Here is a 24,214-nt window from a genome sequence, read left to right as displayed (position 1 = left end):
GGTTACAAGGGGCGTGGTTACAGGCTCTCTCATTCGCCGTGGCGTAAGATGGCGTCTGAGAGATGATGTGGCCACGCTCCCTGCATAGCGTCACATCTATTACACCAATAGCGTGTTTGTGAGACTACGGAAGATGGCCGCATGTTAATATTAATGATTAGGGCAGGGGGGAATAGCGGGGGGTGCGCCACAGCTGAGAGGGAACTCTGTGGTTTTGTTTTGAACAATTTTAATTACCACAAAATATATTTAATTACTGTATTATCCTCAGTGCGGGACAGCGGCGGCCATTTTCCCGTAGTCTCCTATACTTTGTATTGGCCTTACAGGTATAGAATACCAAGTTGCGCGTCACAGAGGGCGTGGTCAAATGCTCTCTCAGACGCCATCTTAGAACCTGGATTTCAGCTATCAGTCTTCCATATACAACATCCGGGCCTTGTACAAGACGGAGGTAATATCTCTCTGTAATAATATATTAGTCTCTCGGTATTTGGAGGTTTCTTCTTTGTATGAAGTGGAGGTAAAGAAAGATCCTCCTCAGATCAGCACATTATATATATTATTATTATTGTTTTACCCACTGGTTAGATAGCTCCCATTATCCATCACATTTACACCACACATCTCCCTGATCCTCATCAGCTCTTGTAAGATCACTGGCCCCAATCAGGAGGAGCTGACTGTGTATAAGTGACAATAAAGACATCTAACACAACATTTACACAATCTAATAGTAAAGGTAATAAGAGCTACTAAACCAAGCCAAAGAGCTTAAGTAGCCATAAAAGCTGTAAAAGAGCGATATGGACAAAAGAGCTATAAACACTTGAAACAAGAATATAGAAAAAGTATTTGAACATTATCACTTCCATCTATTTTGGGGGATCCAAAACACCACCCACATTCTGTGACTCATCTCCCATCTGTACTTAGAGGGGGCAACGGTCACCAGTGCCATAATCTGTACTTGGTCTAGTGCTTTTAAATATCTTTTTTGTATTTGTCATTGTGTTTTGTTTATTAAAATTGTTATAGAGAATAGGTGTACCACAGCCTATGGAGTCCCACCTGGTGTGCGTTTGTGGTAGAGGATTTCCAGCCAGCCTCAAGTTGGCAGCTGGCTGCAGCAATAATGTGCCTGATTAGATTGTTTGATGATGGGAGGCCAACAGGACTGTGACCAGGAGGAGGAAGAATTTTGGCAGTAGAGCAGTGGTTCCCAAACCGCAAAAATGCCCCCTCTCACGCTGTCCCCCTCGTCTGCCCCCTCTCACGCTGTCCCCCTCGTCTGCCCCCTCTCACGCTGTCCCCCTCGTCTGCCCCCTCTCACGCTGTCCCCCTCGTCTGCCCCCTCTCACGCTGTCCCCCTCGTCTGCCCCCTCTCACGCTTGTCCCCCTCGTCTGCCCCCTCTCACGCTGTCCCCCTCGTCTGCCCCCTCTCACGCTGTCCCCCTCGTCTGCCCCCTCTCACGCTGTCCCCCTCGTCTGCCCCCTCTCACGCTGTCCCCCCTCGTCTGCCCCCTCTCACGCTGTCCCCCTCGTCTGCCCCCTCTCACGCTGTCCCCCCTCGTCTGCCCCCTCTCACGCTGTCCCCCTCGTCTGCCCCCTCTCACGCTGTCCCCCCTCGTCTGCCCCCTCTCACGCTGTCCCCCTCGTCTGCCCCCTCTCACGCTGTCCCCCTCGTCTGCCCCCTCTCACGCTGTCCCCCTCGTCTGCCCCCTCTCACGCTGTCCCCCTCGTCTGCCCCCTCTCACGCTGTCCCCCTCGTCTGCCCCCCTCTCACGCTGTCCCCCCTCGTCTGCCCCCTCTCACGCTGTCCCCCTCGTCTGCCCCCTCTCAGGCTGTCCCCCTCCTCTGCCCCCTCTCAGGCTGTCCCCCTCCTCTGCCCCCTCTCAGGCTGTCCCCCTCCTCTGCCCCCTCTCAGGCTGTCCCCCTCCTCTGCCCCTCTCAGGCTGTCCCCCTCCTCTGCCCCCTCTCAGGCTGTCCCCCTCCTCTGCCCCCTCTCAGGCTGTCCCCCTCCTCTGCCCCCCTCTCAGGCTGTCCCCCTCCTCTGCCCCCTCTCAGGCTGTCCCCCTCCTCTGTCCCCCTCGCCTGCCCCCTCTCACGCTGTCCCCCTCGCCTGCCGCCTCTCACGCTGTCCCCCTCGTCTGCCGCCTCTCACGCTGTCCCCCTCCTCTGCCCCCTCTCACGCTGTCCCCCTCCTCTGCCCCCTCTCACGCTGTCCCCCTCCTCTGCCCCCTCTCACGCTGTCCCCCTCCTCTGCCCCCTCTCACGCTGTCCCCCTCCTCTGCCCCCTCTCACGCTGTCCCCCTCGTCTGCCCCCTCTCACGCTGTCCCCCTCGTCTGCCCCCTCTCACGCTGTCCCCCTCGTCTGCCCCCTCTCACGCTGTCCCCCTCGTCTGCCCCCTCTCACGCTGTCCCCCTCGTCTGCCCCCTCTCACGCTGTCCCCCTCGTCTGCCCCCTCTCACGCTGTCCCCCTCGTCTGCCCCCTCTCACGCTGTCCCCCTCGTCTGCCCCCTCTCACGCTGTCCCCCTCCTCTGCCCCCCTCTCAGGCTGTCCCCCTCCTCTGCCCCCTCTCACGCTGTCCCCCTCCTCTGCCCCCTCTCACGCTGTCCCCCTCCCTCTGCCCCCTCTCACGCTGTCCCCCTCCTCTGCCCCCTCTCACGCTGTCCCCCTCCTCTGCCCCCTCTCACGCTGTCCCCCTCCTCTGCCCCCTCTCACGCTGTCCCCCTCCTCTGCCCCCTCTCACGCTGTCCCCCTCCTCTGCCCCCTCTCACGCTGTCCCCCTCCTCTGCCCCCTCTCACGCTGTCCCCCCTCCCTCTGCCCCCTCTCACGCTGTCCCCCTCCTCTGCCCCCTCTCACGCTGTCCCCTCCTCTGCCCCCTCTCACGCTGTCCCCCTCCTCTGCCCCTTCTCACGCTGTCCCCCTCCTCTTCCCCTCTCACGCTGTCCCCCTCCTCTTCCCCCTCTCACGCTGTCCCCCTCCTCTTCCCCTCTCACGCTGTCCCCCTCCTCTTCCCCTCTCACGCTGTCCCCCTCCTCTTCCCCTCTCACGCTGTCCCCCTCCTCTTCCCCCTCTCACGCTGTCCCCCTCCTCTTCCCCTCTCACGCTGTCCCCCTCCTCTTCCCCTCTCACGCTGTCCCCCTCCTCTTCCCCTCTCACGCTGTCCCCCTCCTCTTCCCCTCTCACGCTGTCCCCCTCCTCTTCCCCTCTCACGCTGTCCCCCTCCTCTTCCCCTCTCACGCTGTCCCCCCTCCTCTGCCCCCTCTCACGCTGTCCCCCCTCCTCTGCCCCCTCTCACGCTGTCCCCCCTCCTCTGCCCCCTCTCACGCTGTCCCCCTCCTCTGTCACGCTGTCCGCCTCCACTGCCCTCTCTCACGCTGTCCCCCCTCTCACACTGTCCCCCTCCTCTGCCCTCTCTCACGCTGTCCCCCCTCCTTTGCCCCCTCTCACGCTGTCCACCCTCCTCTGCCCCCTCTCATGCTGTCCCCCCTCCTCTGCCCCCTCTCACGCTGTCCCCCCTCCTCTGCCCCCTCTCCTGCTGTCCCCCCTCCTCTGCCCCCTCTCACGCTGTCCCCCCTCCTCTGCCCCCTCTCACGCTGTCCCCCCCTCCTCTGCCCCCTCTCTCGCTGTCCCCCCTCCTCTGCCCCCTCTCACGCTGTCCCCCCCTCCTCTGCCCCCTCTCACGCTGTCCCCCCCTCCTCTGCCCCCTCTCCTGCTGTCCCCCCCTCCTCTGCCCCCTCTCACGCTGTCCCCCCTCCTCTGCCCCCTCTCACGCTGTCCCCCTCCTCTGCCCCCTCTCACGCTGTCCCCCTCCTCTGCCCCCTCTCACGCTGTCCCCCCCTCCTCTGCCCCCTCTCACGCTGTCCCCCCCCCCTCCTCTGCCCCCTCTCACGCTGTCCCCCCTCCTCTGCCCCCTCTCACGCTGTCCCACTCCTCTGCCCCCTCTCACGCTGTCCCCACTCCTCTGCCCCCTCTCACGCTGTCCCCTCTCACGCTGTCCCCCTCCTCTGCCCCCTCTCACGCTGTCCCCCTCCTCTGCCCCCTCTCACGCTGTCCCCCTCCTCTGCCCCCCTCTCACGCTGTCCCCCTTTCCCCCTCCTCTGCCCCCCTCTCACGCTGTCCCCCTCTCTGCCCCCTCTCACGCTGTCCCCCTCCTCTGCCCCCCTCTCACGCTGTCCCCCTCCTCTGCCCCCTCTCACGCTGTCCCCCTCCTCTGCCCCCTCCTCTGCCCCCTCTCACGCTGTCCCCCTCCTCTGTCACGCTGTCCACCTCCTCTGCCCCTCTCTCACGCTGTCCTCTACTCTCCCACGCTGTCCCCCTCCTTTGCCCTCTCACGCTGTCCGCCCTCCCCTGCCACCTCTCACGCTGTCGCCCTCCCCTGCCACCTCTCACGCTGTCGCCCCTCCCCTGCCACCTCTCACGCTGTCGCCCTCCCCTGCCACCTCTCACGCTGTCGCCCTCCCCTGCCACCTCTCACGCTGTCGCCCCTCCCCTGCCGACCCTCTCACGCTGTCGCCCTCCCTGCCACCTCTCACGCTGTCGCCCTCCCCTGCCACCTCTCACGCTGTCGCCCTCCCCTGCCACCTCTCACGCTGTCGCCCTCCCCTGCCACCTCTCACGCTGTCGCCCTCCCCTGCCACCTCTCACGCTGTCGCCCTCCCCTGCCACCTCTCACGCTGTCGCCCTCCCCTGCCACCTCTCACGCTGTCGCCCTCCCCTGCCACCTCTCACGCTGTCGCCCTCTCCCCCCTGCCACCTCTCACGCTGTCGCCCTCCCCTGCCACCTCTCACGCTGTCGCCCTCCCCTGCCACCTCTCACGCTGTCGCCCTCCCCTGCCACCTCTCACGCTGTCGCCCTCCCCTGCCACCTCTCACGCTGTCGCCCTCCCCTGCCACCTCTCACGCTGTCCGCCCTCCCCTGCCACCTCTCACGCTGTCGCCCTCCCCTGCCACCTCTCACGCTGTCGCCCTCCCCTGCCACCTCTCACGCTGTCGCCCTCCCCTCCCTGCCACCTCGCACGCTGTCGCCCTCCCCTGCCACCTCGCACGCTGTCGCCCTCCCTGCCACCTCGCACGCTGTCGCCCTCCCCTGCCACCTCGCACGCTGTCGCCCTCCCCTGCCACCTCGCACGCTGTCGCCCTCCCCTGCCACCTCGCACGCTGTCGCCCTCCCCTGCCACCTCGCACGCTGTCGCCCTCCCCTGCCACCTCGCACGCTGTCGCCCTCCCCTGCCACCTCGCACGCTGTCGCCCTCCCCTGCCACCTCGCACGCTGTCGCCCTCCCCTGCCACCTCGCACGCTGTCGCCCTCCCCTGCCACCTCGCACGCTGTCGCCCTCCCCTGCCACCTCGCACGCTGTCGCCCTCCCCTGCCACCTCGCACGCTGTCGCCCTCCCCTGCCACCTCGCACGCTGTCGCCCTCCCCTGCCACCTCGCACGCTGTCGCCCTCCCCTGCCACCTCGCACGCTGTCGCCCTCCCCTGCCACCTCGCACGCTGTCGCCCTCCCCTGCCACCTCGCACGCTGTCGCCCTCCCCTGCCACCTCGCACGCTGTCGCCCTCCCCTGCCACCTCGCACGCTGTCGCCCCCCCTGCCACCTCGCACGCTGTCGCCCTCCCCTGCCACCTCGCACGCTGTCGCCCTCCCCTGCCACCTCGCACGCTGTCGCCCTCCCCTGCCACCTCGCACGCTGTCGCCCTCCCCTGCCACCTCGCACGCTGTCGCCCTCCCCTGCCACCTCGCACGCTGTCGCCCTCCCCTGCCACCTCGCACGCTGTCGCCCTCCCCTGCCACCTCGCACGCTGTCGCCCTCCCCTGCCACCTCGCACGCTGTCGCCCTCCCCTGCCACCTCGCACGCTGTCGCCCTCCCCTGCCACCTCGCACGCTGTCGCCCTCCCCTGCCACCTCGCACGCTGTCGCCCTCCCCTGCCACCTCGCACGCTGTCGCCCTCCCCTGCCACCTCGCACGCTGTCGCCCTCCCCTGCCACCTCGCACGCTGTCGCCCTCACCCTGCCACCTCGCACGCTGTCGCCCTCCCCTGCCACCTCGCACGCTGTCGCCCTCCCCTGCCACCTCGCACGCTGTCGCCCTCCCCTGCCACCTCGCACGCTGTCGCCCTCCCCTGCCACCTCGCACGCTGTCGCCCTCCCCTGCCACCTCGCACGCTGTCGCCCTCCCCTGCCACCTCGCACGCTGTCGCCCTCCCCCTGCCACCTCGCACGCTGTCGCCCTCCCCTGCCACCTCGCACGCTGTCGCCCTCCCCTGCCACCTCGCACGCTGTCGCCCTCCCCTGCCACCTCGCACGCTGTCGCCCTCCCCTGCCACCTCGCACGCTGTCGCCCTCCCCTGCCACCTCGCACGCTGTCGCCCTCCCCTGCCACCTCGCACGCTGTCGCCCTCCCCTGCCACCTCGCACGCTGTCGCCCTCCCCTGCCACCTCGCACGCTGTCGCCCTCCCCTGCCACCTCGCACGCTGTCGCCCTCCCCTGCCACCTCGCACGCTGTCGCCCTCCCCTGCCACCCCGCACGCTGTCGCCCTCCCCTGCCACCCCTCACGCTGTCGTCCTCCCCTGCCCCCTCTCACGCTGTCGCCCTCCCCTGCCACGCTGAAGGAGGGGGACAGAGAGAGAGAGACACGCTGAAGGAGGGGGACAGAGAGAGAGAGAGACACGCTGAAGGAGGGAGACACAGAGAGAGAGACGCTGAAGGAGGGGGACACAGAGAGAGATACGCTGAAGGAGGGGGACACAGAGAGAGACACGCTGAAGGAGGGGGACACAGAGAGAGAGAGAGAGACACGCTGAAGGAGGGGGACACAGAGAGAGAAAAAGACACGCTGAAGGAGGGAGACAGAGAGAGACACGCTGAAGGAGGGGGACAGAGAGAGAGAGACACACTGGAGGGGGGAGAGAGAGAGATGCTGAAGGAGGGTGACACAGAGAGAGACACGCTGAAGGAGGGGGACAGAGAGAGAGAGAGAGAGACACGCTGAAGGAGGGGGACACAGAGAGAGAGAGAGAGACACGCTGAAGGAGGGGGACACAGAGAGAGACACGCTGAAGGAGGGGGACAGAGAGAGAGAGAGAGACACACTGGAGGGGGGAGAGAGAGAGACGCTGAAGGAGGGTGACACAGAGAGAGACACGCTGAAGGAGGGGGACAGAGAGAGAGAGAGAGACACGCTGAAGGAGGGGGACAGAGAGAGAGAGACACGCTGAAGGAGGGGGACAGAGAGAGAGAGACACGCTGAAGGAGGGTGACACAGAGAGAGACGCTGAAGGAGGGGGACACAGAGAGAGAGAGACACGCTGAAGGAGGGGGACACAGAGAGTGATACCATTATTAAGCGCCACCAAGCTCCCTGGGAACACTATAAGAAAGGTTGTCTGGGGACCAGTAGGCTTCTATAGCCCTGTCTAAGGCTTTGTGCGAGAGGGGATGTTTGGAAGATTGTACAGAGTTTGTTGACTAGAATGGTGTTGTTTTTGTCCACCTTATTGTAGAAGTGTTGAAGTTTTCTAAGGGTGATAACTGTTTATTTTATAAGAGTAGCGTGTTAAATTGACCCTTATGCACATTCATTTGCGCTAAGAGTGATTTGTATTTTCCATATTAAGAATTTTCCATATTTTTGTGGAGAGCAGAGGCTGCATTAATTAGAGAACTTCTAATAATTGTGACTTTATAAGCCAATGAAAATTATATACTATAGTGCGGCGGTTGCCAAAGTATGTGCCGCAACTCCCTGGGGTGCTGCGGCGCTGTCGAAGGGGTGCCACAATCACCCTCCAGAAAAGAAAGAACAAACAAAATAAAAAAATAACAAAAAATTACCCCTCCTGCACCGGATCTTTGCCCTCTCTGACTGCCGGGCGTGACGTCATCACGTCCGACAGCGTCAGTGAGGACCGGCAGCAGAGAGGACAGAAGACAGCAGAACATGAAGAATGAAGGTAAGTATAGGAACGGAGAGTGAAGGGGGACAGAGAGAGGGAGAGAGAGACACACTAAAGGAGGGGGGCAGAGAGAGAAAGACGCTGAAGGAGGGGGAGGGAGAGACGCTGAAGGAGGGGGAGGGAGAGACGCTGAAGGAGGGGGAGAGACGCTGAAGGAGGGGGAGGGAGAGACGCTGAAGGAGGGGGAGGGAGAGACGCTGAAGGAGGGGGAGGGAGAGACGCTGAAGGAGGGGGAGGGAGAGACGCTGAAGGAGGGGGAGGGAGAGACGCTGAAGGAAGGGGAGAGAGAGACGCTGAAGGAGGGGGAGAGAGACGCTGAAGGGGGGGGACACGGTGTGAGATGGCGAAGAGGGGGACACGGTGTGAGATGGCAAAGAGGGGGCACAGGGTGGGAGATGGCGAAGAGGGGGACACATTGTGTGAGACGGCGAAGGGGCGCAGTGATAAAGAGGCACAATGTGATGGTGAAGGGGTCTAAATACATCTTACGTGATTTTGACCCAACTACTTAAAAAACGGGACTACCTGGTAATTATTTTTGCTTAGGGGTTCCTTGGAAAATGTATTTAATCCGAAAAATGTTTCCAAGGCTTAATTGCCAAACAGTTAATAACAAGAAATACAAAATAAGTTGCATGATTAATTTTCAGAAATAAAATAGGAAATAAAACCAGAATCTAACTTCCTAGTCTACGTCTTGGAGTGAGAGCAGTACACTTTGAGGGCACACTTCCACCTTGACAGGTCTCCTCAGAGAAAATGAACAACATTATCAGGTCAGGCAGTGGATTTTACTTCTTACACTGCTCTCAGCCCCACCTTTGGAATTTAGCTCCTTTAATGTCAGGGCAGGTTGATTCCCAGGATGACACAGGTCTTTCCAAGGGAGTTATCTATCCCTGAGATATATGTCTGGCCTCTCAGAGGACATGATTCTCACCTCTGCTCGACTGGTCGGACTATCCACCCAACACTAGCTCTCAGAGATGGTATCTGTCTAGCCTGGTTACCTTCAAAAGACTCTTGACAATTGAATAGGTCACTGGCGTCAGTCAGCAAAATACCATTTGGAAGGTTACATACAATATACACATTGTCATAAATGAAAATTCATGTAATACATAATCGTCACACATAGGTTTATGAAATTGAGAAGTTGATATACTCTAGGGCAGCAGTTCTTAACCAGAGGTGGGAGAAAGCATTTCTAGGGGTGCGAGCGGTAACGATATGTTTTTAACTTTTAGATTTTTAATATAAAATTATAAATTTGACTCGACTGTACTGTGTACTCACGGAACCCATGATACACCGGTAAGCTTTACTATGATATGACCCTACTAGTATTTAATGACTGTCATAGTATATGTTTTTGTTTACTTTTAGTTTTTGTTTTTTTTTAAAGAAAACTTTCTATCAAAAAGTTTAATAGATTTCTAAAAAAAAAATATATATGTATTTTGCGATAAATGAATTGTTTTGCAATAAATGCAGTTTCCTAACAAAGAAAACAGAACACATTTTTCAAGGGGGTATGAGAACGTATTTTGAGATTCACCGGGGACCCGATCACTAAAAAGGTTAAGAACCGCTGCTCTAGGGTGATCTATCCAGGAGAATTGCACAAACCCTGTCACCTTGTCGTGTCTTTTGGCGTAAGTGAGGAAAAACAGTGTTTCAATACTACAATAGATACGTTGTGGGGCACAGTAGTGTGTGCACACCTTTACTGAGGAGTTATTGAGGTGCCAGGTGTCTTGAAGGTTGTAAAGGACGAGTAGGGATGCAGAGTGCTTAGATTACCAGGAGGGGGGAGTCATGGGCTGAGATTTATCGAGCTTTGGATCTTGGGTTAAATTAAGATCAGATGACCCTTCTCAACTTGCCCAATGTGGTTAAACATCTTGGTGAGGAAAGGTGACTGGTTCTGATTTGTAACGTAGGCAGACAGTAGCATTAATGTCTCATCCAAGAAGGATCTTATGACCACTATAGAATGGAGCAGGGAGAAAGGATCTTTTCTATGTATACAAATGAAATAGGGGTAGAGGAAGGATTTAATAAACAGTGCAGACAGGATGGAAGGGGGGAGTGCTCTTTTTGCTGAAAACACTTATAAAACGAGGCCTCATCAAGGCTCGACGAGATCATTTCCTGCACAAACTGTGAAGCTATTGCTGTAAGGGTGCTTGGGGGTGCGGTGACAGACGATACAGGTAGGGAAGGGAGCAAAGGAAAGTCAGGAGGACAAGACTAAGGTTGGCAAGGGAAGTTATCAAGGGAGAGATAGATAGAAATGGGAAGTCACAAGTCAGTGAAAGGGAAGGCAAATAACAAATATTTTATAAAAAAAATTACAACTTGAAGAACGAACGTCCAAGCTGCAGGAAGAGTGATGTAGACTGATAAACTTCATCGGATGATAGAGGTCAATCTGTGATGAAAAATTAAACGATGAGAATAACAATAAAGTCAACACCTATTACAAAATTAGGCCAATGTTATAACAGTTTTGATGTCTCTGACAGCTGTGTACAACTGAGTCCTAGATCACAGCGGAGGAACCAAGTTGTGCACAATAAGTGGGTTTTTCCAGTTCTGCCACCAACTGTTTGTCATTAAGGCTGTGGTGGCTTTTGGGGTCTACTTGATGAAGATTCTTGGTGAAGGCTGCTGGCCTGGGAGTTGGGGAGGATTCCCAGTTTGGAGATAATGAGTTGACCTTAATCTACTAAAGAGGCTTGGTGTCCGTTAGCACTTGAAGAGCTGGCAAGGGAAGCACCATTTATATTTGTAGTTATAAGCTCATAGGATGTTGGGGATCCCCTGCAGTTCTTCTCTCTTTTTTGAAATTTTAAAGATGTCAGATCTTGGGATATTTGGTTTCGCAAAGTCCTTCAAAGTCACAGAAAGCGTGGTCATGGATGGCCACCATCATATTTTGTTTTACTTTATAGTAATGCAAATGGACTATAATGTCTCTGGGATTTTGGTTGGTGGGAGGCTCGCTGTGTGTAGCCCACTTACTGCCTCATAAAAATCATTTCTCCGGGACTTGGTTTAGATCTCTCCTTATCCTATATGTATTGTTGCTGTTTCCATGTCGGTAATAGTCTGTGAGCGACACCACTCATCTGTCTTATTCTCAAGGTCGTTGGTTCTGGATCCAAGAGAGGTGATTTCCATCTTAAAGTCGTCTATAACACTTTTGAGTTTCTGTTGAAATTCCGTCTTCCCTGAGGATCCACCCACCAACCCAGAAATCTTTCAGCACAGGACTGGTTTTATATGGGAGGGGCCCATATTTTTCTGTGTACCCAGTTACCATAGGGATTTCAGGCCATGCTGAACAGGCATGGTTGGCATTATGGCAGGGGGAACCCAAGCTGCAATCTTCCCTGCTATAGTGTCACCAGCGTGTCATGGCCTTGTGCTGGTAGTCGTTTTTTTGGGGGCATGTCATGATGTTTGTCCCCCTGATATTTCCTCTACCAGCATAGTGTATGTTTCATTCTAACACACTAATAAGGTTCCCCATCAGTACGTATCTTCCACCAGGGGTCGAGCACCCACAACACACAGTCTTATCTGCTGGTGTTTCCACCTCTACATGCTACGTGAGTTACGTCAAACGCCTCTTACTGTACTTGTCCTATGTCTGACCTGCCCCTTCCCTCCCCCTCTGTAAGTGTACAGGGCAGTAAGTGTGCGATGCATCTACCTCTACATAGGACTTACACTTATGTATTTGTCGTGTCCATGCGCAGTACGGAAATGTGTATTTTATTCCCATATATCTGCACTTAAAGCCAACTCTACACAAGACCCTCAGTGTTTTATATTTAATGAGTTACATGTCTAGTCTGTGATGTTTATTATAATTATTATATTTATTCCTAGACCATTGAGCTTTGAGGAACCAGAGAATATTTTACTAGAAGTCATCTGAAGGTGAAACCCGTTCTGTGTAAATCACTGATTCCCTGAGGATGGACAAGGACAGAAGTGAAAGGATATTAAATCTCACCCTGGAGATCATCTTCCTGCTGACTGGAGAGGTGAGGGATTCTGGGAATGTCACAGTGACATCGTTCTTACTGCTATAAATAAAACGGGGACATGACTGGAGAGGTGAGGGATTCTGGGAATGTCACAGTGACATCATTCTTACTGCTATAAATAAAACGGGGACATGACTAGAGAGGTGAGGGATTCTGGGAATGTCACAGTGACATTATTCTATAAATAAAACAGGGACATGACTGGAGAGGTGAGGGATTCTGGGAATGTCACAGTGACATTCTTACTGCTATAAATAAAACAGGGACATGACTGTCTTCTCATTTGCCCAGCTATAAATAAGCAGCAAGTAGACGGTCTCGGATACAAAAGTTGGGATATTTTGCATTGCCCACAGTATTTTGGGTTTTTTCGCCCCCATTAAAAGCTACTTCTACCTCTTGGTTCCAGCAGACTCACCTCATCCAGTTACTCCTATTTATTAAGTGAATGGAATACCAGTGATCTAATGCAGCTGAGAGAGGAATGGGGGACAGATTTAGGTATAATTTGATGATGAAGGCTGGGGGATTACCCTGAGCAGTTCCTGGTAACTCCACTACATTGGTGAAATATCAGCAAATACAGGTGTATATTTTACATATATCTTACTCCCGTTAGATTGGAGAAATTTGACAAAGGTCATAAAACCAATTGCCCGGATTGTGACTGTGTGTCTGGGTCATTTAGGCATCTCCTTCCAAAATGTCCAAAAATTATAAACTTCTGTGTAGAAGTTATCAGGTGCATCAATAAGACAGGTGTGACAATACCTTTATATTCTCCGCCCACATGCATCTTTGGGTTAAACTTAACAAATATGACAAATAGAACGACACAACAATATATACTGAATCCATTCATGATAACCACGGTTTACATCGCTGGGTTCAGGTTGGCAACTGGTTGTCCGAAAATTCAAAACTGGATTAAGTTTGTCAACAAAACAATGGGACACGAGAGATTTGTATACACTAGCAGGAAAGCCATACCGAATGTCAGATATATCTGGAGCAGATAGACTGACCCTCCTTATGCTTTAGCTTCAATGAGCAGGCTAAGTGTGGATGATTGACCCCGCGGGCACCCATGACACATGGCGTTAGACATAGAACATTATGAATTACATGTTCTATATGTATGTCTGTCAGCTTGTATGTTCTGATTTATAATTTGCATATCCAATGCTCAAAATCCTTTTTAATGTGTTGTATATTTGGTATTTTACGTTGTTGGATTTGTAGTTTGTTACATTTTGTAGCCAGTTTATAGGCTGTAATGTTTTATACTAAAAAACAATAATAAAATTACTGGCTTTAAAATAACAAATGTGTAAAATAGACAAGAAGGACTTATTTTATAAATACATCCCCTGTCCTAACTGTAACTGTTTCCTGTGTGCACTATTAGACTGTACATAGCACTTGTCTCTCTTACTATCTGCCATAAGCCGTTCTGAGTCCTCTGTCTACTACACCCTACACTGTGTAGTCATCTTACTGTTTGCACTGATTTGTACAAAGCAGATGATAGATCCGTGGGGGCCGGTTGTAGATAGAGGACACAGGTGGGTGCTCTGAAGATGTCCAGAGCTGCAGGAAAGGCAAATGCTATAAACACTCTACTGTGCTGAATATAGGAAACTGTTACATATAGTATAAGGATTGTATTGACCATTATTGTATATTTTGTACAGTTAACCCCTAAAATAATCCAAATACATTAAGCTTCATTTACCTTTTTATTGATGTCTCTCTCCATACACAGGATTACACAGCAGTGATAAAGAGACCTGGTGAATGTGTGACACCCAGGATCCGCCCCTGTGTGTCAGGAGGATTGAGCAGGACCCAGAACCCCATCACGGTGCCTGAACCTCACTCACTGATACGTGAGGGAAACAATGACCAGAAGATCCTGGAACTGACCAACAAGATCATTCAGCTGGTGACTGGAGAGGTGACTGCTGGGAATGGGACATTATACTGTAACATTAGGGGATGTGTCTGGATGATGACTGTGTCATTGTGTATGTCAGGTCCCTATAAAGTGTCAGGATGAGGAGTGGGAGAATTTAATAGGACCCAACGGTTTGTACGAGGACGTGAGGATGGAGAATCACCAGCCCCTCACATCACTGGGTAAGAGGAGACTTTCATTGATTGTAACGTGGAGAGCAGTTTTGATGGCCACCTAGAAACATATCATCTGATAATCACATATAAGCAATGTACTCAGTCACTGTGTGTTTCCTACAGATGGATCCAATAACAGAAATACCCCAGAGAGATATCTTCATCCTTATTCACGGGATAGTACCGAAAACAATCACAGTATCTCACAGGAGTTTCAGGTAGATGACATTTTAAGGTCTCCTCAAATACCGAAACACCAAAGTGACTTCATTATATGATGTGTAAAAAAACTTTGTGGATCTTATACACTGATATTCTTCTGTTTCATATCAAATGATTAAATCAGATGTTATTAATTATGATATTTTATTGTTTCGTGGGCTATTTAGGATGATGTCCTGACTAATATTAAAGTAGAAATTATAGAGGGAGAGGAAGAGACATATGTGAGGGGTGATCAGCAGTGTAAGGAGGAGGAAATCACTACAGATATCAGCACAGGTGAGTAATAAACACTTATTACACAAAAGAGTCATATATTCTGCTTATTCAATCACTAAACAATCATTTATTCTACACCCTCCTCTGTCAGTACAAACTAATGAGGAAAATCTGTCCAGTGGGGGAGTCAGGAGCCATCAGCCCCTATTAGACTCCTATTCTCCTCCTCACATCATATCACTGTGTGCTACCAGCCCAGAGATCTGACCAGTCTCCTCCTCACTTTATATCATTGTGTGATACCAGCCCAGAGATCTGACCAGTCTTCTCCTCACATCATATTTTTGTGTGCTACCAGCCCAGAGATCTGACCAGTCTCTCCTCACATCATATCATTGTGTGCTACCAGCCCAGAGATCTGACCAGTCTCCTCCTCACATCATATCATTGTGTGCTACCAGCCCAGAGAACTGACCAGTATCCTCCTCACATCATATCATTGTGTGCTACCAGCCCAGAGATCTGACCAATCTCCTCCTCACATCATATCATTGTGTGCTACCAGCCAAGAGAACTGACCAGTCTCCTCACATCATATCATTGTGTGCTACCAGCCAAGAGATCTGACCAGTCTCCTCCTCAGATCATATCATTGTGTGCTACCAGCCAAGAGATCTGACCAGTCTCCTCCTCACATCATATCATTGTGTGCTACCAGCCCAGAGATCAGACCAGTCTCTCCTCACATCATATCATTGTGTGCTACCAGCCCAGAGATCTGACCAGTATCCTCCTCACATCATATCATTGTGTGCTACCAGCCCAGAGATCTGACCAGTCTCCTCCTCACATTATATCATTGTGTGCTACCAGCCCAGAGATCTGACCAGTTTCCTCCTCACATCATATCATTGTGTGCTACCAGCCCAGAGATCTGACCAGTCTCCTCCTCACATCATATCATTGTGTGCTACCAGCAGAGATATCTGACCAGTCTCCTTCTCACATCATATCATTGTGTGCTACCAGCCCAGAAATCTGACCAGTCTCCTCCTCACACTGTCTGGTGTATCTCATGAGATGTCAGTCTGACTCCATGAAATTACCTATGAACCGCCTATACACTACCTCCTGTGTCAGTATCCATAACCATCTCCCTGTACTACCCCATGTGACATTACCATGAATATTTGATCCTCAGCTGTATGTTATCACTGTAATACTAATGCAGTGTATGAGATAATTCTCCTCCCTCTAAGATCACAAACACCCAATCATAAATTACTCTTCACATTCCACCTTCTAGCACACACCCGTCATTCCACAATAGCTCCCCTCCGATCTACGTGCTTGGATGCTCTGTACATTTGCTCTATATTCTGCTTATCTGCCTCTACCGTGCTTTGCCCTTATAATTTAGTTTGTGCTGTTGCCCATCTGTTCTTTTCTCCATTCTCCTACTCTGTCTTGATGCTCTCCTCTGCTCTGTATAAGAATGTAAAACCTAAGAGTAGTGTAAACCTGTATCCAGGACTCTTATTTAACTCACATCTACTCTACTGTGAAGATACGTGGTTCCCAAATCACTCAGACACGGTATTATAGGAAAAATAGAAGGATGATTTGTTCTGCAGAACATGATTAAATACAGCACGGCCCCGTAATGATAGCAGGTCCAACAAATGAGGAAATGAGTTCAACTAAATCCAGTGAGATATGTTCCACAGCATTTCTGGCAGAGCATCACCTCTTGACCAAAAGTTAGTCACACACGTCCAGCTTCCCGGGTTGCCTCTTTTATCACCTCCTAATCCCACCTTGGGATCTGCGTGTCCAGGGGAGTTGCAAAAGGTCTCGATAGGTGGACTGCTTACACTATCCAGCCCCCTCCCCTACTTCCCCAGGTGTCTTCCCTCAGGTGTCTTCCCTCAGGTGACCCCTGCTGGGTCAGGCTCCTGGCTGTCTGTAGAGCTCACTAGTGGACAATAGGGAGCAAAGAGAAATAACAATGATAGCTTAATTCACGTAACTCCTGAGTGTTCCCTGTGGAGGTGGAATTTAACCCCTGAAGTACTTTTCCAAGGAGATGTTATATTTCCTGATAATAACATGGCTAAAAAGTGCAGTTCAGGTATGGATTAGCGTGACAGGATGGACCGCCTATGCCACCCTGTCTGTTGTTGCTGGGAACCGGCTGGGCTTACTTTGTCACCGTCCCCTTTCGTTATTATGAATACGCCCCTCCTGCCGAAGTGGGAGGGGCCTGCTGCCACCACTGAGCTCCTTCTATGGAATACAAAAGTGGAAGCTGCTCAAATCAATTTATAGGCCATAACAGGTGCTGAAAGGGTGGGGTTATCCTGCAAGGAACATACACACAACATTTTTTCCCCCAGCACACTGCTATAGCCAGCAACAGATCTGCCATTTCTATTGTAGATAAAAATGCAAAAGTCTTTGTTGCACACATTTGCAAATGTATGTTTAAGCCATCCGCCACGCCAAGGCGCTTTTGCTAATAGGATGGTCCTACTCTAAACAATGAGAGTCCCATATATTTGGGCCATACATATGTGTTTTTAAATTGAGAGCCAACTTACCAAAGAAGTACCCCAGAAGCCTCCAAACAGCAATTCAGTGCCAGTACCCCCTCTCAGCTACTGACATCAACATGCCTCTCAGACAAATACAGAAGTGGAAGCTGCTCAAATCAATTTGAACTCAGAACCACGTTCCTTCTGTGTAACTGACGCTGCTAGCGTGTCTCATTGCTGATGTACCTGGGCTGGTAACACCGGACCTCTTACTATGGATCCGGGTTGCTGTGAATGGATCCCCCCTGGCCTATCACATGGACCATGGCTGCAGGGTAGCAGGCAGAGCAGCGGTACTGGAAACACTTGGGTCCAAAACCTCAGAGACAGCCGGAGAACGGATTAGATTTAGGGTCTAATCTGTAGATCACAGGAATACAGCAATATTGAAGATGTTTCCAAGCAGGTCTTGAAGCAAGATATTTATTTGCTCTCACTGGATAAAGGTCCCAGTGATCAGGTCATTTTAAATCAGAAGAACACGTTTCAAATACAAGCTTAGTGCCTTTTATACATTTCAGACACAGGCTATTTTTAGCATCAGGATGTACCCTATTTAAACATGGATTTACATGCATTGCAAAGCTAGCAAAATTTGCGCTTATCTATGAAATTCACTCTGGAAAAAAGGCCACACAGTAACGACCCCCCTGCTGGGCCTTTGGCCAGAGCAGACATGACACTTCATCACAAAACTTCATTAGCACTTCGTGCTATCAGACCCCCTTCCACATATGCCTAATTGGAGGTTTCCACTAGTAACCTTACAAATCCCAAACAATGACACTTTCATACTAAACACATCCCAATACACAAAAGACCTCCATCCACCAAGGCCTATTGTATCAGATGTATACATCAGAAATAAAGCATATCCTTAAGTAAGGTAAAACAAGTTTCTACCCTGGTCTCAGAAATAACGATTTCCTACCTCAGAATATATACAATATAATATCCTTAAGCTGGAGAAAGGCCTGCTTGCAATCAGGGGTTCAGTCAATTTGTCAGGAGTACTTTTTGGTCGTCAAATCAGTCAGCGGGATGGCAATGGTGCTGTACTTGGACACGAATTTGCGATAGTATGCCGCCGTCCCAAGGAAGGCGCGTACCTGTTTTTTGTTGGTGGGATGAGGCCAATTCTGTATGGCATAGATTTTTGCCGTCTTTGGTCGAATATTTCCTCCACCAACCCTGTGCCCGAGGTACAACACCTCCGCCATCCCCATGACATTTGGTTTGATTGTCAACCCTGCCTGGCTAATCCAGGCTAATACTTGGGCCACATGCTGCCAGGGGGTCCTCCCAGGTTTCACTAAAAATAGCTATATCGTCCAGGTATGCCTGGGCAAACTCCTCACACCCAGTCAGCAAACGGTCTACTGTACGCTGAAAGGTGGCCGGGGCATTCTTCATTCTGAAGGGCATGGCAGTAAACTCAAATAGTCCAAACGGAGTGGTGAATGCAGACCTCTCCTGTGCCTCCCTGGTAAGGGGTAACTGCCAGTACACCTTACTAAGGTCCAGCGTAGACACATAGCGAGCCGCCCCCTGCCTGTCTAACAGCTCATCTACCCGGGGCATGGGATAAGCGTCTTTCACCGTCACTTCGTTCAGTTTCCTATAATCCATGCCGAAGCGTGTACTCCGGTCTTTCTTGGGCACGAACACCACACTGGCCGCCCAGGGACTATTGGATGGTATAATGACCCCCAGTGCCAGCATTTCATCAACTTCTTTTTCGATCATGTCAAGCACCTCGGGACTCACTTGATACGTGGGTTGCCGATTAGGCCGAGCCTCCCCTAGTGTTGACATGATGGGCCACTACATGAGTGCGCCCAGGCATGCTGGAGAACTGAGGCCGCTCTACTTCCAATACTCCCTTCATCTGTTGAGTCTGGGCTCCTGTTAAGTGCTGGCCTATGGGCACCGCCTCCACCCCTAGGTCCTTTTTGGTTGATGTGGAAATGTCGGGTATGGGGTCATTCTCAGGGTCATCCATAGGTGGGCAGCAGATTGCCATGGCACCTATTTCCCTGGTGACGTACTCTTTTAACCTATTAATGTGATAGTTACCCACCCTGTTCGATCTAGTGCAATAACATAATCTACCCGACCCTGTCTGTGGCTCATTCCACAAAGTGTGGTACATCGTTATATTCCAATCACAGTGTCTGTTTTGCTTCCAATACTGACACTGATGCCACTGCAGGTACCACAACCGGTCTACCCAGCGCTGCTCTCAATACTTCTGCCCTCTCATGTGCAGCAGCTCCTGGTCCAAGTACATCCAGCCAAATCTGCAGCTGTTCGGTGTTGCTGATGGTTATTGCAGCTGCCTGAGTTGTCATCCCCCCGGTTCTATTACGGAGTTCCCCTGAAGGGTCCTGAACCGCGTTCTTCTCTTCTTTCTCCTCACCAGAGTTTTCTATGTCCCACTGAGCCAATTTTTCGATTAGGGACACCCTGGTATCCATTTAGTTGATTTCAATTTTTCTTGCCTGACAAAGTTCCTGCAGGATTCCTTTCTTGGTGTTTCTGTATGTTTTTGCTGTTGTCTCCATTCTGCTGTGCCTTTCCAATTCCGTGCTAGCCACTGAGTGATCCCACTGCTACCACCAAATGTGAAGATACGTGGTTCCCAAATCACACGGACACGGTATTAGAAGAAAATAGAAGGATGATTTATTGTGCAGAACAGGATTAAATACAGCACGGCCCCATAACGATAGCAGATCCAACAAATGAGGAAATCGGTTCAAATAAATCCAGTGAGGTATGTTCCACAGCGCATCTCTGGCAGAGCATCACCTCTTGACCATAAGTTAGTCACACAAGTCCAGCTCCCAGGGTAGCCTCTTTTAGCACCTCCTAATCCCACCTTGGGATCTGCCTGTCCAGGGGAGTTGGAAAAGGTCTCGATTGGTGGGCTGCTTAAACTATCCAGCCCCCTCCCCTACCTCCCCAGGTGTCTTCCCTCAGGTGACCCCTGCTGGGTCAGGCTTCTGGCTGTCTGTAGAGCTCACTAGTGGACATTAGGGAGCAAAGAGAAATAACAATGATAGCTTAATTCACGTAACTCCTGAGTGTTCCCTGTGGAGGTGGAATTTAACCCCTGAAGTACTTTTCCAAGGAGATGTTATAGTTACATCACTGATACTTCCTGATAACAACATGGCTAAAAAGTTTGTTTCAGGTATGGATTAGATTAAGGGGTTGTTACACCATACACCATGCCCGTTACTTTACATCTACTTTTGAGGATCCAGTGTTTGTGTGAGATCAGTGTCTAGTTGGACAATGTCACTGGCTAATGAGTCTTCCTGTTCTAGGATGCTCGCTGGGCAATGTGAAATGTTACTCGCCAATGTCCACGTTTTGGCTGGAATTGTCCAAGCTGGATACAGTTTGCTTGTCACTGTGGCTGGGTTTATGCACTGTGCTTGGTAATGCAGTTTTCTAATTACAACGGAGTGTTGGTAGTTTGCAAATTGAAATTAAACAGCTGACATGTCAGCTTACTCATAGTATGAAAATAATGGACATAATATGTTAATCAATGTAAAATAAAAAGTCTTGATCCATACGTTTATTTTATTTCCAGCAGATGGATGTAAACACAGGAATATCTCAGAGAGAACATTCATTTTATCTACAGGTTTTGACATAGAAGATAACATCACACGTGATTCTCCAGGAGGAAACCCCACTACCCTAAATGTACATCCAATACTTCACAGAGCAGATAAATCATCTGATCCGTCTAATAATGAGGAAGATTCTCCTGATAACATAAATATTGTTACATATAGTACAACTCATACAGATGACAATATATTTCTGTGTCCTGAGTGTGGGAAATGCTTTATGGTTAAATCATCTCTTCATAAACATCTGAGAACTCACACAGGTGACAAACCATTTACATGTTTTGACTGTGGGAAATGTTTTGCACATAAATCACATCTTGTTAAACATCAGCGAACTCACACAGGTGAGAAACCGTTTGCATGTTCTGAGTGTGGGAAATGTTTTCAACAGAAATCAAATCTTGTAAAACATCAGCGATCTCACACAGGTGAGAAACCATTTACATGTTTAAAGTGTGGCAAATGTTTTACACAGAAATCATATCTTGTTGAACATGAGAGAACTCACACAGGTGAGAAACCGTTTACATGTTTTGAGTGTGGCAAATGTTTTACACATAAATCAAATCTTGTAAAACATCAGAGAACTCACACAGGTGATAAACCGTTTACATGTTCTGAGTGTGGGAAATGTTTTACAAAGAAATCAAATCTTGTAAAACATCAGAAAAGTCACACAGGTGATAAACCGTTTACATGTTCTGAGTGTGGAAAATGTTTTACACAGAAATCGTATCTTGTTGAACATGAGAGAATTCACACAGGTGAGAAACCGTTTATATGTTCTGAATGTGGGATATGTTTTACACAGAAATCAAATCTTGTAAAACATAAGAGAACTCACACAGGTGAGAAACAGTTTAAATGTTCTGAATGTGGCAAAGGTTTTACACAGAAATCATATCTTGTTGAACATGAGAAAACTCACACAGGTGAGAAACCGTTTACATGTTCTGAGTGTGGGAAATGGTTTACATGTAAATCAAAACTTATTAGACATCAGAGAACTCACACAGGACAAAAGCAAATGGATATGATAAAAGTTCTCTGTGATACTTCATATATTGTTAAATCGGGTGATTTATATTAATGTGAATTAAAAAGTAGGACTGTGTATGTATATATGGGGCAGCATGGTGGCTCAGTGGTTAGCACTTCTGCCTCACAGCACTCGTGTCATGAGTTTGATTCCTGAACAAGGCTTAATCTGTGTGGAGTTTATATTTTGTCCCCTGGGATTAATGTCAAGCGCTGCAGAATTGCTGGTGATGATATATTTATTTTTATTTAAACAATCAAAAGGGGTACAACAAAACTTTGTGTCGTCTAAGTACATAAAATACCATATTAGAGTTTTTTTTTTTTACTTTTGTTATAAGTATAACATAACATACATTTTAAGTAACATACAATATCCTAGTTTTTCAATTCTGGTATCTTTAAGTATTATAAAGAAGAATTGAAATAGGAAGATGTGTATTACCTGTGTCACTGTGCACACGCTATCTTCATATCCTGTTCCTGGATAGCCTCATTACATAACCACACACTTTTATATTTCATAAGCCACCCATACTCCAGTCCATTATACTGTATTATCATCCAATTCTCAGAGTTCTATATATACTATTTACTGTCTTACGGCAGTATAAAACTCATAATGAGAATACAGATATTTGTATGAAAAAGCATATTTACTTACAACATTGTTACAATATATATTCAACAACATAATCTTACACAGTTACATATAATAGTTCAACATCTATGACAATCGGTGTGTAGGTTCATTAACTTATATTACTTATTTTTTACTATATCTTATAAATGTGTAAATATCTTGTTTGTGTAGGTAGATGTATGTATATATGTGTATGTCCCAGATCCCATTAAACTATTATTATCATACATATATTACACTATATAAATGCACTGCTATTCCTGTATACAATCCACACATAATCAACACACAATCCTCACTATATCACAAATGTACAAACTCCACACAGATAAGACCATGGTCAGGAATTGAACTCATGACCCCAGTGCTGTGAGGCAGAAGTGCTAACCACTGAGCCACCGTGCTGCACCATCCAACAGCTCATCTCTCGCTCTGACCCCTACCCATTTACTTGCTACTTCTCGTATCCACAACCCTCTCACGCCTGGTCCTGCCTCTTCACTGCTCTCCTGCCACTAATTCCCGCCTCCCACTTATTTCCTATTGCCTTTGTATCCACTGCTCTTAACTCTACCGTTATTGTACTACATTGCCTTCGTCATTGTACTGCTCTACCACAACATTACTTTGCCATATTGTTGTTTTATCACTTACTGCATTGCTGATTACCGATTACATTCCCACTGTCATACCTCCCTTGTCACCATCTGATCTTCTACACTACCTAGTCCCAGGCACCGTCATGGCCCATCCACCTTCTGAGCCTCTGCACCATCCTAGATGTTGGCCAAATAGCTCTCTGCGCCATCTGGAATCTACAGGACTCTGTACCACCTAGGCCTCTGCACCATCATGGCCCCCTCTAGGCCTCTCTACATCATGGCCTCAGTATAATGCAGATCTCTGCACAATAGTTAACTCCACTATGCCATTTTGTTCCCATTTACTCCTTTTGTCTATTATCTCCTCCCTTTAGAATGTAAGCTCTCACGAACAGGGTCCTCTACCCTATGTCTCATGTCTGTTCTCTGTGTCTCATGTCTGTCCACTCTCTGTCCCCGTTTTGTCTTCTGCTGAATTGTTTTTGTATGCCATGTGATTTGTTCTGTTAAGCAGATAACTTAATACATGGATGTAATTATCTGTACCCATTGTTCTCATCTGTATGCATTTATGTAATTCTATGATTTTGTTGTATGTTCTTCCCCCCTATGTACGGTACTGCGGAAAACTTGTGGAACCTTATAAATAAAAAATAACTATATACAGTATATGTTGTGATCTTGTTGGATTTTATGGAGACTTGTAAAGGAGTCTTAATAGGTAACAGTAATTCTGACACATACACACTACATATTTATAAAATAGGCAATTAATATAATGTATTGTATTAACATCTATTCTAACATGTATGATAACATCTATGCTAAGTGTAAATCAACCATATTGATGTTATATACCATTCTTACTGCAGTTCTATATTATTTGTCAGATTGTTGTAGTTTTACTTAAAATATGTTGTATTCTAATTATAACTTGTCTGTTGTCTTTCTTGATAGTAAGCATAAGCTTCTGATATAAATATTGTTAGAGCAAAAAAGAATTATATTCCTTAGGTTAAGCCGGAAACTAACTTTGCAAGGAGTTTATTAATGATATTAGTCATTAATAAGTTATTAAATGGG

At 49.5% G+C, this 24,214-nt stretch overlaps 2 protein-coding genes across 3 annotated transcripts in view; one reads left to right on the top strand and one right to left on the bottom strand.

Moving 5' to 3' along the window:
- Positions 1-24,214, bottom strand: part of LOC142151019 (uncharacterized) — a 570,528-nt gene that overhangs the window by 415,059 nt on the left and 131,255 nt on the right. The gene's annotated exons all lie outside the window — the stretch shown is intronic.
- LOC142150991 (uncharacterized) lies at positions 237-22,585 on the top strand. Of its 2 annotated transcripts, none has more exons than XM_075206233.1 (7): positions 237-454; positions 11,870-12,027; positions 13,796-13,987; positions 14,067-14,169; positions 14,287-14,381; positions 14,553-14,664; positions 20,806-22,585. In XM_075206233.1, the coding sequence occupies exons 2-7, from the start codon at positions 11,959-11,961 to the stop codon at positions 21,936-21,938; spliced, it is 1,704 nt and encodes a 567-aa protein (XP_075062334.1). In that variant the 5' UTR covers positions 237-454; positions 11,870-11,958; the 3' UTR covers positions 21,939-22,585. The 2 variants fall into 2 exon arrangements, with proteins under 2 accessions (XP_075062334.1, XP_075062333.1); XM_075206232.1 differs by having other exon boundaries at positions 20,803-22,585.

This window comes from Mixophyes fleayi, chromosome 4 (assembly GCF_038048845.1).
Source record: "Mixophyes fleayi isolate aMixFle1 chromosome 4, aMixFle1.hap1, whole genome shotgun sequence".
Lineage (NCBI taxonomy): Eukaryota > Metazoa > Chordata > Amphibia > Anura > Limnodynastidae > Mixophyes > Mixophyes fleayi.
The sequence above is the reverse complement of the archived record's forward strand: the minus strand, read 5'-3'. Positions and strand labels throughout refer to the sequence as shown.